We start from the raw sequence: 16,857 nt of genomic DNA, 5'->3' as shown, positions 1-16,857 counted from the left end.
CCCCAAAATCCACAGAAGAATCAATCCAACAACAAAAAACACACAAAAACCTGTGGATGCTGATGTTCTGAAAATGATTTATTATACGGCCTTTCACAATAAAACCATAACAACATAAAAATACATATGAAAAAGTCCAACCGGCAAAACCAGCAGGGGAAAAAGGAGGCGATAATAACCTTGTGCAAGTCGTCATTGAGAGCACACGTAGGCCTCCTTTTTACTAAGGTGCGCTAGCGTTTTTGGCGCACGCACAAAATTACCGTGCTGTACGATTCTAGAATAACACCAGCTCGATGCTGGCGTTAAGGTCTAGTGCGCGGGGCAATTTGGCGCGCGCTATTCCACATGCTAAGGCCCTGACGCACCTTAGTAAAAGGAGCCCTTAGGGATCCTTTTACAAAGTAGTGCTACCAGTTAGCAGTCGCCGAATGCGAAGAAGCCCGTGGGAATTGAAAGAGCATCTTCACATTCAGCACGCTGCTGATTGGTAGCGCAGTGGTAGAATACTGTGTTGAATTTTGCAGGCCACATCTTGCTAAGAGCATAAAAAGACTGACTTACTTTTAATTCATTTCTTATATATTCCCTGCAAATCGGAAAGCTATCAAAGGGGTGCACTGGTATAGCGAGGGAGGTTGGCAACCAGCATTGCTGCGCCATGTGCCCCCCCCCACTCTTCCTTGCTGTTTGGGCATCCCGCACTCTTCACCGCCACTTGAGCGTCCCCCCTCCCCGCCCTCTGCATACCTCTTCAAATGTTTATTGCACGAGCAGCGTCTTCCACCCGCATAGGCGCCCTTATGGTGTCACGTCTTGGTCCCGTGACCAAGAAGTGATGTCAAAAGGGAGCCGATGCCAGCCTGAGCAGCAAGTGGAAGGATGTTGCTTGCACCGGCCAACATTTAAAGAAGTACATGGGGGGCACCCCCCGTGATGACGGTGCCTGGGGGTGGTCCGTCCCCCCCCCCCTTACTACACCACTGAAGTGGTGCACATCCAGGTAAAGCAGGGAATTTTTCTGTCCCTGAAGGGCTCAATACCTTAGACCAGGGGTTACGTGACTTGCCTAAAGTCTAAAAACCCTTGAAGTGTTTCAGAGAAAGGCAACAAAAATGGCACGGGATTTGTGCCAAAAGACATAAGAGAAGAGACTTGAAGACTTGAATACAATATGATACATAGAACAATAGAACAAAAGAATTGTGGAAAGTTGATGTCCAAGATGAAGGCTTTATTAAAACAAATAGATAATCCACATAAAAATGTCTAGGGCCTGAACCTCTGAGAACATGTGGACCCAACACGGTCCGTGTTTTGACACTATAATCTTCTTCAGGGGGGTCTCGGAGAATAGTTAAGCTCTGGAACGCGTTGCCAGAGGATGTGGTAAGAGCGGATAGCGTAGCTGGTTTAAAGAAAGGTTTGGACAAGTTCCTGGAAGAAAAGTCCATTCTGTTATTGAGAAAGACAAGAGGGAAGCCACTGCTTGCCCTGGATCAGTACCATGGAATATTGCTACACCTTGGGTTTTGGCCAGGTACTAGTGACTTGGATTGGCCACCGTGAGAACGGGCTACTGGGCTTGATGGACCACTGGTCTGACCCAGTAAGGCTATTCTTATGTTCTTATGTCCCTATTGGTCCTAAATGCAGGCATGTGGATTAAATAATAAGCGTAAACTTCTGCGCTGTTGAGATGCACTCGATAACGACATTTAGGCCCCCTTTTATGAAGACACATTAGAATTTTTTATTGGCGGCCGTGGCGGTATTAGCTCTGACACTCATAGAATTCCTATGAGCATTGGAGCTAATACCGCCGTGGCCAATGATAAAAACAACAGCCTAATGTAGCTTCATAAAAGGGGGGGGGGGTTAAATATTTAAGAAGTTAATATAAAAATTAAAGATGGGGAAGTGGTAGAACTAGAAGGCATGAATTGAGGTAGCAGGGTGGGAGACATAGAAGCAAAACCAGATGCAAGGCACTGCAAGTAGTACAAAATGCAGCCACCAGGTTTATAAAGGCAACGTCGAGATACGAACATATTACACCTTATCTTTGACAGTTACACTGGTTGCATTTAGAATTCAGTATAAAGCAGTGATGATTTGTGATCAGTGTTTATACGGTACAATCCCTGAATTCTTTAAGAACAAAATGGCCAGTTGCCGATCAAAAAGATTATCGCGCTCTGAAAATTCTGCTCTGCTGAAGGCGACTGTTAATCGAAAATACGCGGAAGCCAACGTAATGACCTTTTTGTTGTGCAGGGGTAAGATTGTGGAAGGCCCTCGTTGGGCAAATATGGAAATGTAGTGATAGAGGCCGCATTTAGAAAATTACATAAAACACAATTGTTTGTAAACGCATTTCTTTACATAGTGATTTTCCCTGTTTGCTGATTTTCCGAAGGTTTTGATAATCTTGAAGGGCTGAAGTTAGGACCCAAAGTGGTGAACTGGGTTAGAAACTGGCTGTCGGACAGACGCTAGAGGGTGGTGGTTAATGGAAGTCGCTCGGAGGAAGGAAAGGTGAGTAGTGCAGTCTCTCAGGGTTCGGTGTTTGTGAGTGACATTGCTGAAGGGTTAGAAGGAAAAGTGTGCCTTTTTGCAGATGATACCAAGATTTGTAACAGAGTAGACACCGAAGAGGGAGTGGAAAATATGAAAAAGGATCTGCAAAATGTTAGAGGAATGGTCTAATACCTGGCAATTAAAATTCAATGCAAAGAAATGCAGAGTAATGCATTTGGGGATTAATAATCGGAAGGAACTATATGTGCTGGGAGGAGAGAAGCTGATATGCACAGACGGGGAGAGAGAGGGACCTTGGGGTGATAGTGTCCGACGATCTAAAGGCGAAAAAACAGTGTGACAAGGCAGTGGCTGCTGCCAGAAGGATGCTGGGCTGTATAAAGAGAGATGTAGCCAGTAGAAGGAAGAAGGTGTTGATGCCCCTGTACAGGTCATTGTTGAGGCCCCACTTGGAGTATTGTGTTCAGTTTTGGAGACCGTATCTGGCGAAGGACGTAAGAAGACTTGAAGCGGTCCAGAGGAGGGCGACGAAAATGATAGGAGGCTTGCGCCAAAAGACGTATGAGGATAGACTGGAAGCCCTGAATATGTATACCCTAGAGGAAAGGAGGGACAGAGGAGATATGATTCAGATGTTCAAATACTTGAAGGGTATTAATATAGAACAAAATCTATTCCAGAGAAAGGAAAATGGTAAAACCGGAAGACATAATTTGAGGTTGAGGGATGGTAGATAGATTCAAGAGCAATGTTAGGAAATTCTACTTTACGGAGAGGGTGGTGGATGCCTGGAATGCGCTCCCGAGAGAGGTGGTGGAGAGGAAAACAGTGACAGAGTTCAAAGAAGCTTGGGATGAACACAGAGTATCTAGAATCAGAAAATAATATTAAATATTGAATAAGGCAGACTTGCATGGTCTGTGTCTGTATATGGCCGTTTGGGGGAGGATGGGCTGGAGAGGGCTTCAATAGCTGGGAGGGTTTAGATGGGCTGGAGTAGGTTTTAATGGAGATTTTTTCAGTTGGAACCCAAGCACAGTACCGGGTAGAACTTTGGAATCTTGCACAGAAATAGCTAAGAAGAAAAAATTAAAAAAATTTAAATGAAATCAGGTTGGGCACACTGGACCATTCGGGTCTTTATCTGCCATAAGAACATAAGAACATAAGCAGTGCCTCCGCCGGGTCAGACCACAGGTCCATCCCGCCCAGCAGTCCGCTCCCGCGGCGGCCCAAAACAGGTCAAGACCTGTCTGAATCATCAGAAGGGGCTCCCTTGCCACCTTGGTTTCCCATTTAAGTCCTGCCTTCCTATCGAAGTCCTAGCCCTCCGGTCTTGCACATGCACGACCAGGTTAGTTTATACTCATTACCTGATTAACTTCCTATACTTGTGTTACCTCCCAGCTCCTCCCTCAGTATCCCACGATCCCTTTATCCCTCAGGAATCCATCCAATCCCTGTTTGAATCCTTGTACCGTATTCTGCCTGATCACTTCCTCCGGTAGCGCATTCCAAGTGTCCACTACCCTTTGGGTGAAAAAAAACTTCCTTGCATTTGTTTTGAACCTATCTCCCTTCAGTTTCTCAGAATGTCCCCTCGTATTTGCTGTCCCCTTCAGTCTAAAGAATCTGTCCCTATCCACCTTCTCTATGCCCCTCATGATCTTGAAAGTCTCTATCATATCTCCCCTGAGCCTCCTTTTCTCCAGAGAGAAGAGCCCCAGCCTATCCAGCCTCTCGGCGTATGAGCAGTGTTCCAGCCCTCTTACCAATTTCGTTGCTCTCCTTTGGACTCTCTCAAGTACCGCCATGTCCTTCTTGAGGTGCGGCGACCAATACTGAACGCAGTACTCCAGATGTGGACGTACCATCGCTCGATACAATGGCATGATGACTTCCCGTGTTCTGGTTGCTATGCCCTTCTTTATGATGCCCAGCATCCTGTTGGCTTTTTTCGAGGCTGCTGCGCACTGTGCAGATGGCTTCAGTGATGCATCCACCAGCACACCCAAGTCTCTCTCGAGTCTGCTGTCTCCCAACAATACCCCCCCTAATTTGTAGCTGAACAACGGGTTCTTTTTCCCTATATGCATGACCTTGCATTTGTCCACGTTGAAGCGCATTTGCCATTTGTTTGCCCAGTCTTCCAGCTTGTCCAGGTCCCTTTGCAGGTCCTCACACTCCTCCCTGGTCCTAACTCTGCCGCACAGTTTGGTATCGTCTGCGAATTTTATAACCTCACACTTTGCCTCCTTTTCCAGGTCATTGATGAATATGTTAAAGAGTAAAGGCCTCAGCACCGATCCCTGTGGCACACCGCTCGTGGCTCCCCGCCAGTCAGAATATTGACCCTTTACTCCAACCCTCTGCAGTCTTCCCGACAACCAGTGCTTGATCCATCTGTGCACATCCCCTCCCACCCCGTGGTTCCACAGCTTCTTAATCATCTACTATGTTACTAAGTGTCCATTTGTTTTATTTGTTGTACAATTTTATATATGTAACATTTTTGTAAACCGTCTTGGTTTAAAATGGTATGGAAATTTTTTAAATAAATAAATAAAGGCTTTTTTTTTTGAGAGCTGGATGTCTGGAATACCATCCCTGAGGAGAAAGTGGAGACAAAAACTGACGGAATTCAAAAACGCAAAGAGGATTCCTGTAGAAAGAAGATGGATTCTAAAGTACAGCAAAATGGCCTTCACGCTTTAAACAAGGATAGAGGAGTATATCTAGCAGGTACAACTCTGGCCATTTTATTGGGCAGACTGGATGGACAATACAGGTCATTCGTTTACTTTAATGTCATATTCTTATCAGAAAACAACAGTGGTGGGCATTTGAGCACCTACACATATATGCTGTAGGCTGTCTGCATCCCACACCTCTCTGACAGGAAGTTTGCATCAGTGGGGGTAGGGCATGACTAAGCCTGAGTGCACATGGGTGCTCAGAGTCCCCGTGCCATGCTGCATTTCTGATGCAGGCTTGGCTTCAGCCAGAGGATGGAGGTAGGGTGGCATGGCAGTTACAGGAGTGAAGATATAGTGAAAGAGAGATTCTAGACACCCTGTGGGGAGGGGGAAGAGAAATGCTGAACATTCTTAAGAAAAGAGGTAGGGAAGGAGAGATGCTGGACACTCTTGGGGTGGAGTAGGGAAGGAGAATGCTGAACACTCTTGGGGAAGTGGTAGAGAAGGAGAGATGCTGGACATTCTTGGGGGTGAAGTAGGGAAGGAGAATGCTGAACACTCTTGGGGTGGACTAGGGAAGGAGAATGCTGAACACTCTTGGGGAAGTGGTAGAGAAGGAGAGATGCTGGACATTCTTGGGGGTGAAGTAGGAAAGGAGAATGCTGAACACTCTTGGGGAAGTGGTAGAGAAGGAGAGATATTGGACATTCTTGGGGGTAGGGTAGGGAAGGGGAATGCTGGACACTCTTGGGGGTAGGAGAAGGAAAGGAGAGATGCTGGACACTCTTGGGGGGTAGGGAAGGAGAATGCTGGACACTGGGGGGTAGGTATAGGAAGGGAGAGATACTAGACACAGGTGGAGGAGGGGGAGAAAAGGAGAGATACTAGCCTATAGGGGTGGGTGGGGAGGATACGACTGAAGGTTGGCCTAAGCCAGGCATCAGAAAATCTTGGGCAGGATCCTCTGCCTACAAACTCGTCTTTTTCTCTGATTCTCTTTAACACTACCCCGACAGCTTGAAACCTCCCCTGTCTGCCGCTCCCTTTCTGCCTGCAGCCTCTCCCTTTTCCTACACTCCCCACCCCCCCCTCGTTTGCTTGTTCTCACCTCTTTTCTCCTATTTGCCAGCGTTTCCAATGTCTCTTTTTCCACATTCCTCTGTCATCAACTTCCCAATCCTTCATTCTCCTACTCTCATGCCTTTATGCACCAGGGCATGTACCAAAGTGTATAAAATAAAAATAATACGTGCTTCATATCGTAAAACCAACCTTCCCCTCCCCCCCCCCACATACATCATGCTATCAAAACAACTTATATGAAAAATGACATCTCCCTTTCTTACAATGATCTCTCTCAGAATGAGTTTTTCACCTTGTAATGTTTGTGGTGCAGGAAGGAGTGTTCTCTTGCACGGAACCTGTAAGTGCATTTGGATCTACGATTTCCCCGGTTAAAAGATAAACAAGGTCTTTCATTACCACTTTGCAAGCTTTAAAGAACCAGATCACTGTATGTGACAACTGAGGATCGCTTAAGACTGTTCCAGCACGCAGTTGCAATGCCCAAAGTTAAATGCCAAATTATGGAAAGGTTAACCAATGATTGTTGGTTTCTTTTTTTTGGACACAGAATTAAGGCAACAGGTTTCTTAGCCGAGTTGTCCCTCGTCCCTGTGGCTGAAACTATAGAGAATTTCACTAAAGGCATGGAAGAGTTTAAAGATTTACCAACCTCGTTACTACCGTTGGCTCCAAAGTCCAGCTCTTCAGGAACGATCCAGCCTGTCACCCGCACACCAAGCCCAGAAAACTCCTCCTATGGCCAAGAAGGGAAACTTCGGATGGTCCTTTGCCCACCCCCCAAAACCACCAAGGTGTTCCAATCTTACAACTGCAAATCCTCCGGCAGGACGCTGGCTTCTTTGAACAGAAGGTTCAAGGCAGGTACCCTTGATCTGCATTCAGGGTCTTTGGTTAAAATGTGACCTTTTCACCCCCCCTCACTTTCTTCCTGCGTTTGTGTAAATGACAGACGAGCCAGGGGGGGGGGGGAGGGGGTGACAGCAACAACAGTCACAAGCCTTCCTAGTTTAAGAGGAGAAGGGGGTAGTTTTATGCCAACTCGAGGGGGAGGGGGAGCCTGGGTGACTCAGATCTCTGCAATATTCTCTGACATTCCTTCAGGTCATGCACACCTGTACAGGCAGAAACAACCCACTGGCTCCGCCCCTTCCTCCTCCTCCTTTCAACAGTCACACCCACAGGAAAAGGGCCAGGAGGAAGGCAGCACCCACAGGACGCAGCCCTGTCTGCTCTTCAGGAACAAGGACTCATTCACGGCAGGGACAGCTCAACAAAACAAATCCCCCCCCCTCACCCACCCCCTTTCTCTCAAAAAGAGGGATCTGATGAGTGAGGCAAACTCGTTTCTGTAGATTTAGGCTTTGCTGTTGAATAGCAATTGTATGTTTTCTAGACTCTAGCTCAAAGCAGCTTGCAGCATTTTTAGTTTATAACATTTTATCGAAGGAATCAAATAAATATACAATAATATGATACAATGAGATATTCATTACAATCAAATTCACAATAATAATATTTCCATACATATTTTATCATTCCTCCAAAATATATTTCCATATACCTAACCCATTCCTTTCTATATCCTTCCTTGATCCCTTCCCCTTCCCTCCCTTCATTCTTTTAGTTTATAACGTTTTATAGAAGGAATCATACAAATATACAAAAATATAATACATATTAAACTCATAACAATTAAATTCATAAAAAGATTTGTCCAACATAGTTCTATTATTGCAGCATGTTAAAGGTAGAAAAGTCTCTGCTCCAAAGAGCTTAGATTAGAATCGAAATGGAGGCCTGAAGTAGCAAGAGATAGAGTGACTTGCCAAAGCACCCAGGAGTGCCAGTGGGACAAGTGACATTGCATTTGTTTTCCGTGGTTCTCAGCCCCTTTCTCGTTTCTTCTTGAACTGTCTTGCAGAAGGGGGGAGGGAAGCTGTCCCCTCCCTCCCTCCCCCCCCCCCCCACCTGTGCAACTGAGCTTCCTTTGGAGGGACTTCATGTGGCCAGGCAGACAGGTAGTGGGAGTAATATTCCCGAAGGCGTTGTAAGGGCTGTACAGGGTGTAAAAATGTTCCCAGCCCACCATCGCCTCGCACTGGCTAATGGTGATGTGGGCAAGGTGGGGGAGGGGTGAGCGAGAGAGTCACAACACGGGGCACAACTCAATCCCAGTATGGCCCTGCTGGAAACCGGAGAACTGACTGGGCTGATCTTGTATTCTCCGCGGCAGTGTGTAAATCTGCTGAACAAAGACAGTCGCCAGCCGCATTTGCATTTTTAAACTTGACTTTGCCCACTTTCCCTCTGTGAAAGAGTCCTGATTGGATTGAGCAGTCGTTCGTAAATCATGGCTGAAATCAGGCCCCAGAAAAAAAAAAAAAAAGTAATTAAAGTTCCTAAAGTGTCACCTCACTGCTCTGCTGAATACAAGTGCAGGCCTCTCTCAGTATTTGCTCTTTGTTGCAGGGATTGTAGAATAGTTACTGAAAAACACTTTCCAGGGCCATCATGCTCAGCCTCTTGTGAAATGGATAATAGGAGTGGGGTTTTTTGGTCTTGTAGAGGTTGCTCCCTTCACTGCCACAACCTAGCCTTAGCAGACTCGTCAACAGAAACACTGACCCCTAACAGACAAAAATCAACAGATGTTCCTTTGCCTTCATATTCTAATCTACCAGCAAAAAACAAAAGGAATTGACCCCAAAATATCCGCAAAGAAAAAAATCCAGAGAAAACCAAAAAAAAACTCTGTGGAGTGACGATGTTCCTAAATGGACATTTAGGAACATCGTCACTCCATAGAGTTTTTTTGGTTTTCTCTGGATATTCTAATCTACCAACACCATTTATTAGCAGCAAATATTACATAACCAAATGGCCCATCCAGTCTGCCCAAGGGCAGTAACCATGAGCTCTTCCTCTCTCTAAGCCAGGGGTCTCAAACTCAAACCCTTTGCAGGGCCACATTTTGGATTTGTAGGTACTTGGAGGACCTCAGAAAAAAAAAAATAGTTAATGTCTTATTATAGAAATGACAATTTTGCATGAGGTAAAAACTCTTTATAATTAATAAATCTTTCCTTTTGGCTAAGTCTTAATAATAATACAGTATTGTCATTTATAGCTAAAGAGACATATGATCAAGAAACTGTTTTATTTGACTTTTGTGATTATGATAAACATACCGAGGGCTTCAAAATAGTATCTGGCAGGCTGCATGTGGCCCCCGGGCCATGAGTTTGAGACCATTGCTTTAAGAGATCCCAGGTGTCTATCCCAAGCTTTCTTGAAGTCAGACACAGTCTGTCTCCACCACCTCTTCTGGGATCCTGTTCTACGCCTCTACCACCCTTTCTGTAAAAAAAAAAAAAAAAAGTATTTCCTTAGATTACTCCAGAACCTATCACCTTAGCTCTCTCATGCCAGAGTTTCCTTCCAAATGAGAGATTTGACTCATGTGTATTTACATCACATAGGTATTTAAACATCTCATTGGGTTGCCGGCCGTATATTGTTGATAAGTTGAGGCTTTTTCTCCACTTATTATAAATGTACTTTCATGGGGTATCTCCACTACTAGGTTAATAACAATTTTTTGTATTTAAACGTCTATCATATCGACCTTCTCCTGCCTTTCCTCCAAAGTAATAATGTTGTCTGGACACATGTAAGTTTTAATTTCTTCTTGCAAGTTCCAAAAAGACGCCTCAGCCCCACCACTCCACCGCTGTAATGATTTAAACCGCGGGAAGCATATTGTGGTGCTTCATCATTGGCTGTCTATTTGTAAACTAAGTTGTTCTTTTAAACTTTTTTTTCTTTTTTTCTTTATATTTTTATGAAATAAATATTGTAAATAAACTTCATTTCTTCAAATTGTATTGTATACTTTAAAAGTGAAAAGTACTTATCTCAGCCAAAACCTGGGGAGTCAGACCCGACATGTTTCACACAACCGAGTGTTTTATCAAGGGTCTCCCAAGGCTGCCGCTGATCTTTTCTCATAATTAAATTGGAGTCGGATGACAGCGGCAGCCTTGGGAGACCCTTGGGAGATAAAACACTCGGTTGTGTGAAACATGTCGGGTCTGACTCCCCAGGTTTTGGCTGAGATAAGTACTTTTCACTTTTAAAGTATACAATACAATTTGAAGAAATTAAGTTTATTTACAATATTTATTTCATAAAAATATAAAGAAAAAAAAAGTTTAAAAGAACAACTTAGTTTACAAATAGACAGCCAATGATGAAGCACCACAATATGCTTCCCGCGGTTTAAATCATTACAGCGGTGGAGTGGTGGGGCTGAGGCGTCTTTTTGGAACTTGCAAGAAGAAATTAAAACTTACATGTGTCCAGACAACATTATTTATCCATTTGAATCATACTAGGATGGACAAAATACTTAGTATTATAATTGCCCTACTCTATATAGCTTTGAGTTTCCTCCAAAGTATGCATATTGAGAGTTTTAAGTCTGTCCCCTTACGCCTAATGACGAAGACCACCCACTATTTTAGTAGCCTTCCTCTGGACCGACTCCATCCTTTTTATATCTTTTTGAAGTTGCGGCCTCCAGAATTGTACACAATATTCTAAATGAGGTCGCACCAGAGTCTTATACAGAGTCATCAATACCTCCTTTTTCCTACTAGCCATGCTTCTTCCTATGCACCCTAGCATCCTTCTAGCTTCACCTCTTCAACCTGTTTGGCTACCTTAAGATCATCACAATCGCACCCAAGTCCTGCTCTTCAGTTGTGCGCATAAGTTCTTCACCCCCCTAAACTGTACCATTCCCTTGGGTTTTTGCCATCCACTTTATACTGTGCCAGGCTTGCAGAACAGAATTCAGGAGGAAAACTAAGGAAATACCCATGAAAATCAGAGAATGACTATAGTTATGTACTATGTTGAATAAATCTATACACAGCATAAAGGCAGAGTTCTCACATCCACTGGGTCCGACTCTCCCTGAAATGTTGTAAAAGGAGATATATAGCACTTGTGATGAGCCATTAGAATTCCTAGACTGCAAATTGGAATCTGTGTTCTGTCCCCCCAATGTTATCTTAAGTTAGTAATATTATCCCCATTAGCTAAGCATAATTAGGTCATTTTTTTTTCTTCTTTAAACTAGCTAGTAGGCAGGATTAACATCTGTTCCAAAGGCAGCAGATTGCTTGGCTCCACACCCAGGCAATTGCCTAAAGTAGCAGCTTCTCAGATCAGCAAAGAGTAACTGGAAAGCCAATCACTAGGCCCCGCCAACTCCAAAAAATTCAGAAAACCAACAGCATGTACTTTATCCCAGGGGAGATGGGCAATTTCTACATAGCCCACCTATCGGCGGGGGGAGGGAGGTACTTGGAAGCTGCCCCTATTATTGTAAGTATACATGAAACAAAATTTAATATTTAAAAGTATGAAGTCCGATTCGAAAGGAACTTTCTGGGACAGAAGGCATTTATGTGATCAAGATTCTTTGAGGTTAATTAACCAAACTTTGGGGAAAGGAAGGGAGATGCTAGAGGCCTGAAAGATCATTGAGCAGGGATACTAAACTGTCGTGAAAAGTGGCCTTAGCACACCCTTTGGTGGATTTGTCCTGCATGCTAAAGCCATTTTTTACCATAACCAGGAAATAGCCAATCTTCTAATTTTTTTTCTATTATTGTTCTTACTCTGCAGCCATGAAAAGGAATTACCACAGGGAACCTACTGACCCCTATTTTGTAGGTGGTAAGAGCTCACAAGGTAATCCTGTGCCAACAGTAATGCCTACTAACTGCCAACAGAAACACCCCCTCCACAATAATCCTATATAATAAAAGCTTACCGGTGCATGCACTGTTAAAACAGCGTGATCCTTGCCGCTGTGGTGTGTGATCCATGGCCGTGTTCCATTTTAGAACCCGGCGGCAAGGAACATTCTGGCCACTCCCCTCCTCCCGCCTTCACTCACTCACCAACCGGAAGCAGGCAAGCTCTCTCTCTGCCTGCGTCCTCGGCAGGGAACACAGCTCCCGCCACTGATGATCCTCCTCTTCAGAGCAGCCTGCGATCGTGGCCGGCTTTAAAGAACCTCGCAGGCCGCTCTCCAACCTCAGTAGCACGTTCCCTCATGACATCATCAGAGACGCAGCAGAGGAAATCAGAGTATGGGAAGGCCGCGAAGCAGCCTCTTTAGTGTGATACGGCCGCTGCTGGAGCCGGGAGATTTGACGGTCGTCTCGCGGTGGGAGGGTCAGTGGGGTCAGCTGCACGGCAGCGATAGTAGTGGGGGGGGGGGAGAGGATTCTACTGCACAGGGGGATGGCAGGCAGGCAGGCTTGCTTCAGGGGGTGGGACAAAGTTTGGAAGGCAGTGAGGGGGAGTAGGGAAGAAGAGCTGCTGGATCGGGGGAGCAGGGAAGAGGTGCTGTTGGATTGGGGGAGCAGGGAAGAGGTGCTGCTGGACCGGGGGAGCAGGGAAGAGGGACCGGGGGAGCAGGGAAGAGATGCTGCTGGACTTGGGGAGCACGGAAAAGGTGCTGCTGGACCAGGGGAGCAGGGAAGAGTGACAAGGGGAGCAGGGAAGAGGTGTGCTGGACAGGGGGAGCAGGGAAGAGGTGCTGCTGGACCGGGGGAGCAAGGAAAGGGACCGGGGGAGCAGGGAAGAGGTGCTGCTGGACCGGGGGAGCAAGGAAGAAGGGCAGGGGGAGCACGGAAGAGGTGCTGCTGGACCAAGGGAGCAGGGAAGAGGGACAAGGGGAGCAGGGAAGAGGTGCTGCTGCACAGGGCAGTGGGGTGGGGGAGGAAAATGCTGCTGGTGAGAAAAGGGGGCTGGGGCTGGGGCTGAAAGGGAAAAGATGGGAGAAGGGGGCGGGGGGTGTAAAAATAGAGGTTCATAGTCAAAAGCACGCGCCGACAAAGGTGCGCTGAGACAACTGAGCGCAAGGTGGAAGCCCGCACCAAAGAAAAAAGTGTTTTAAGGGGCTCAGACAGGGGGTGTTGATGGGGAACCCCCCCCCACTTTACTGAATACAGATCGTGCCGGCATTGTGGGGGGTTTGGGGGGTTGTAACCCCCCTCATTATACTGGAAACTTAACTTTTTCCCTGTTTTTTAGGGAAAAAGTGAAGTTTTCAGTATAATGTGGGGGGTTACAACCCCCCAAACGCCGGCACGATCTGTATTCAGTAAAGCCCCCCCCACACACCCCATCGGAGCTCCTTAAAACACTGGTTTTCTTCGGTGCGGGCTTCCACCTTGCGCTCAGTTGTCTTGGCGTGCCTTTGTCGGCGCGCGCTTTTGACCTGTCACCAAAATGGGTTTGGAGCTGGAGCTGGGGCTGAAAATAGCGGACATGTGAGGGAAGGAGGCTTCACTTGTAATGGGCTTAAACACTAGTGTTAAAATATTTTTTTTAGTGTGCAGCTTTGAAATCCACTGCAGGACTGAGCGCATCCCCAAAAAACAATTTTAAATTGTGGTAAGCACATGCTAGCGATTACTGCAATTTAGTAAGAGAATGCTATAGTTCATTGCAGGGAACTTACTAAAGCTCAGCACATACTAATGGAATTAGTATGTGCTAAATACCAGGAAGCCCATTTTATATTTAATGCCTTCGGAGGAGTTACCGTGTGCTAATTCTATTAGCACACACTATGCTTAAAGGGCCCCCAAATTTGCTTTACTGATTCACTAACCTGCCCGATCATGTCCGATCCGGGCAGGGTCGATCGATTCAGGAAGCAAGAATATTCTAATGGGAGCGATTGGAGGCACTTCCCCATCCGCTGACTCAGATCGCTAGGTAGCGATCCTGACGCATGCGCAGACCATCTACTTTGCCTGTAGATGGTCTGCGCATGTGTTTGCTGTCTGTTTTTTTTTTTGTTTTTTTAAACTTTTTTTTACTGGCCCAGACTCACCTGCTTTCTGCCGCCCTTCCCTGCAGTGTGAGCCTGTGGTTTTAACCCACGGGTTTAAAGTAGGTTAAAACCACGGACTCACACTGCAGGAAAGGGTAGCAGAGAGCAGGAGTTGGGGGAGGCAGAGAGCAGGTCGTGGCGGAGAGCAGGAGAGCCAGAGAGTCGGGGGAGGCAGAGAGCAGGTTGCAGCAGAGAGCAGGAGAGCCAGGGAGCCAGAGAGAATCGGGGGAGGCAGAGAGCAGGTTTATTTCAGGGCTGGCAGGACAGTCGGAAAAGACATGAACGGCTGGTCCCCAGCAGTCACTTCTTGTTGATCGTCCAGCCCAGGCAGTGTTCAAAATTTTTATTTAGTGAATTGCATCCCTGCCTACTTTGTATGCCATTTCCCCTGATTTGCAAGCACAGATTGGAATCGGATCGGTACAGAGGTTAGTGAATCAGGTGGAAGGAAAATCAGGTCACAAAGGGATCGATTTGCTTAGTGAATCTAGCCCATAGAAACATGATGGCAGATAAAGGCCACATGGCCCATCCACAATAACCATTATCTCTTCCTATCTCTAAGAGATCCCACGTGCCTATTCCTGGCTTTCTTGAATTCAGACACAGTCTCTATCTCCACCACCTCTTCCGGGAGACTGTTCCATGTACCTTCCACCCTTTCTGTAAAATAGTATTTCCTTAGATTACTCCTGAGCCTATCACCTCTTATTCTGTTTGACTTATTCAAAGCACAGTGTACGCTTGCCGTAGCCCTGCACTGAATTGCTGTTCCATTTCTATAGCACTACCAGGCGCACACAGCAATGTACATTGTACGTACAAGAGACGGTCCCTTCTCAGAAGAGCTTACAATCTAATTATGACAGACACACAAAGGGGGCTAAAAGGTGATAGGGGACTATTAAGGGAATGACAGACAGATATGTTTGTTGGGTCAGTATTTAAACGCAGCTTAAAATAAGGTGCCTGACATAGTAAGCTAGGCCAGTGTTCTTCAACCACCGGTCCATGGACCAGTTCCGGTCCACAGGGCCAGCACGTGCATCGGGCCCAAAACAGTGTTCTTCAACCGCCGGTCCACGGTGTGATCAATGTGACGTTATCTTCGAGCCAATTCCCTCTTCCTGACTGATTCAGTGCACAAAGCCACAGTGGCTCCTATGCATGTCCTGTGCCTGAACCTTAAGCCTTCTCTCTGACGTTGCAACGTCAGAGGGAAGGCTTCCAGATGAGGCACGGGACGTGCAAGGTGCAATTAGTACTATTATGGGGGCGGGGTCTGGGGTGGAGATGGGCGGGGTCTGGCCCATGACTTAGCCCAGTGTTCTTCAACCGCCGATCCACAGAATAATTATTTTATTTCTGCCGGTCCATAGGTATAAAAAGGTTGAAAAACACTGAGCTAGGCAGCTTGTGCCAAGCATGCAGTGCAGCAAGGTAGAAGGGAGAAGACGGGGAGTTAATGGTAGAGGAGAAGGGTACAGAGAGAACATAAGAATAGCCTTACTGGGTCAGACCAATGGTCCATCTAGCCTAATATCCCATCTTTGCGGAGGCCAATCCAAGTCACAAGTACCTGGCAAAACTCCAAATAGTAGCAGCATTCCATGCTACTGGCCCATGTCTGTCTCAACAGTTCACTACGGACTTTTCCTCCAGGAACTTGTCCAAACCTTTTTATGTTTAAATGATTTTTATTAATCCAGCAGTAAGAAGCAAATACAAACTACAAACAGTAGTACCATTCAGGAAATAACATTTTCAACAATATAATCAGTTCCCCTCCCATCCCCCCCTCCCCTCCCCAAGAATCCATGGCCAGTCCAACAGCTGAGAGTGGGAATAAAATCTTAAAGATTCAAAAGTCTACTGCGAGCACGCGGTGTGAGGTCCTGCCAGAAGTGCTCCCACACCTGACAAAATTTGCGACCCGGGCCAAGAGTCAAGTCTCCCACCATGCGTCTCTCCAGTGTTGCGTGCACTATCATTAGGGATCTCCATTGTGCATGTGACGGGGGATCACGGGAGAGCCAGTTGGTGAGGATGGCTTTTTTTCCCATCAAAAGGGCTCTGGAGATTGACATTCCCCTGGGTTTGGGCGAGGCTATATTATAAAATCCAAATAACACCCTCGGTTGCGGAAGCCATCGCCTTCCCCAAAGCGATGTGGTATATAGGCCCAGATGTCTCCAAAACTGTTGGATTGCGGGGCAGGCCCAAAACATGTGCCTCAAAGATGCGTGAGCCTGATTGCATTTCGGGCAAGAATGTGTCCAAACCTTTTTAAAACAAGCTACATTAACTGCTTTTACATCCTCTAGCAACGCGTTCTAGAGCTTAACTATTCTCCGAGTGAAAAAATATTTCCTCCTACTGGTTTTAAAAGTACTAGTCTGTAACTTCAAGTGCCCCCTAGTCTTTGTAAATCTTGATGCAGAAGCAGAAAAAAAAAAAAAAAAAAAATCGATTCACTTGTACCTTCCTACAACACTCAGGCTTTTGTAGACTTGTCTGATGAGTGGAGTTCCCGGAGGGGAGTATTGGGAGCAACAAGAGAGAAGAGAAACTTAACGCCTGTTAAGATGCATTTTAAACACCTAAGGATGCCCT

The 16,857-nt window shown here is 46.1% G+C and overlaps 1 protein-coding gene across 8 annotated transcripts in view; it reads right to left on the bottom strand.

The window, feature by feature from the left end:
* The window catches only part of ITGB4 (integrin subunit beta 4), a 159,313-nt gene extending 151,900 nt beyond the window's left edge, over positions 1-7,413 (bottom strand). For 7 of the 8 annotated variants that reach the window (XM_033962470.1, XM_033962472.1, XM_033962473.1 and 4 more), the window contains exon 1: positions 6,346-6,429. In XM_033962470.1, coding sequence (XP_033818361.1) covers positions 6,346-6,422 — 77 coding nt within the window. In that variant the 5' untranslated portion in view covers positions 6,423-6,429. Of the gene's footprint in view, positions 1-6,345; positions 6,430-6,972 lie in introns of those variants that run through there. The other variant, XM_033962471.1, reaches the window with a different exon arrangement.
* Between the last annotated feature and the right edge of the window lie 9,444 nt (positions 7,414-16,857).

Source organism: Geotrypetes seraphini, chromosome 10, assembly GCF_902459505.1.
Source record: "Geotrypetes seraphini chromosome 10, aGeoSer1.1, whole genome shotgun sequence".
Taxonomy (NCBI): domain Eukaryota; kingdom Metazoa; phylum Chordata; class Amphibia; order Gymnophiona; family Dermophiidae; genus Geotrypetes; species Geotrypetes seraphini.
The sequence above is the reverse complement of the archived record's forward strand: the minus strand, read 5'-3'. Positions and strand labels throughout refer to the sequence as shown.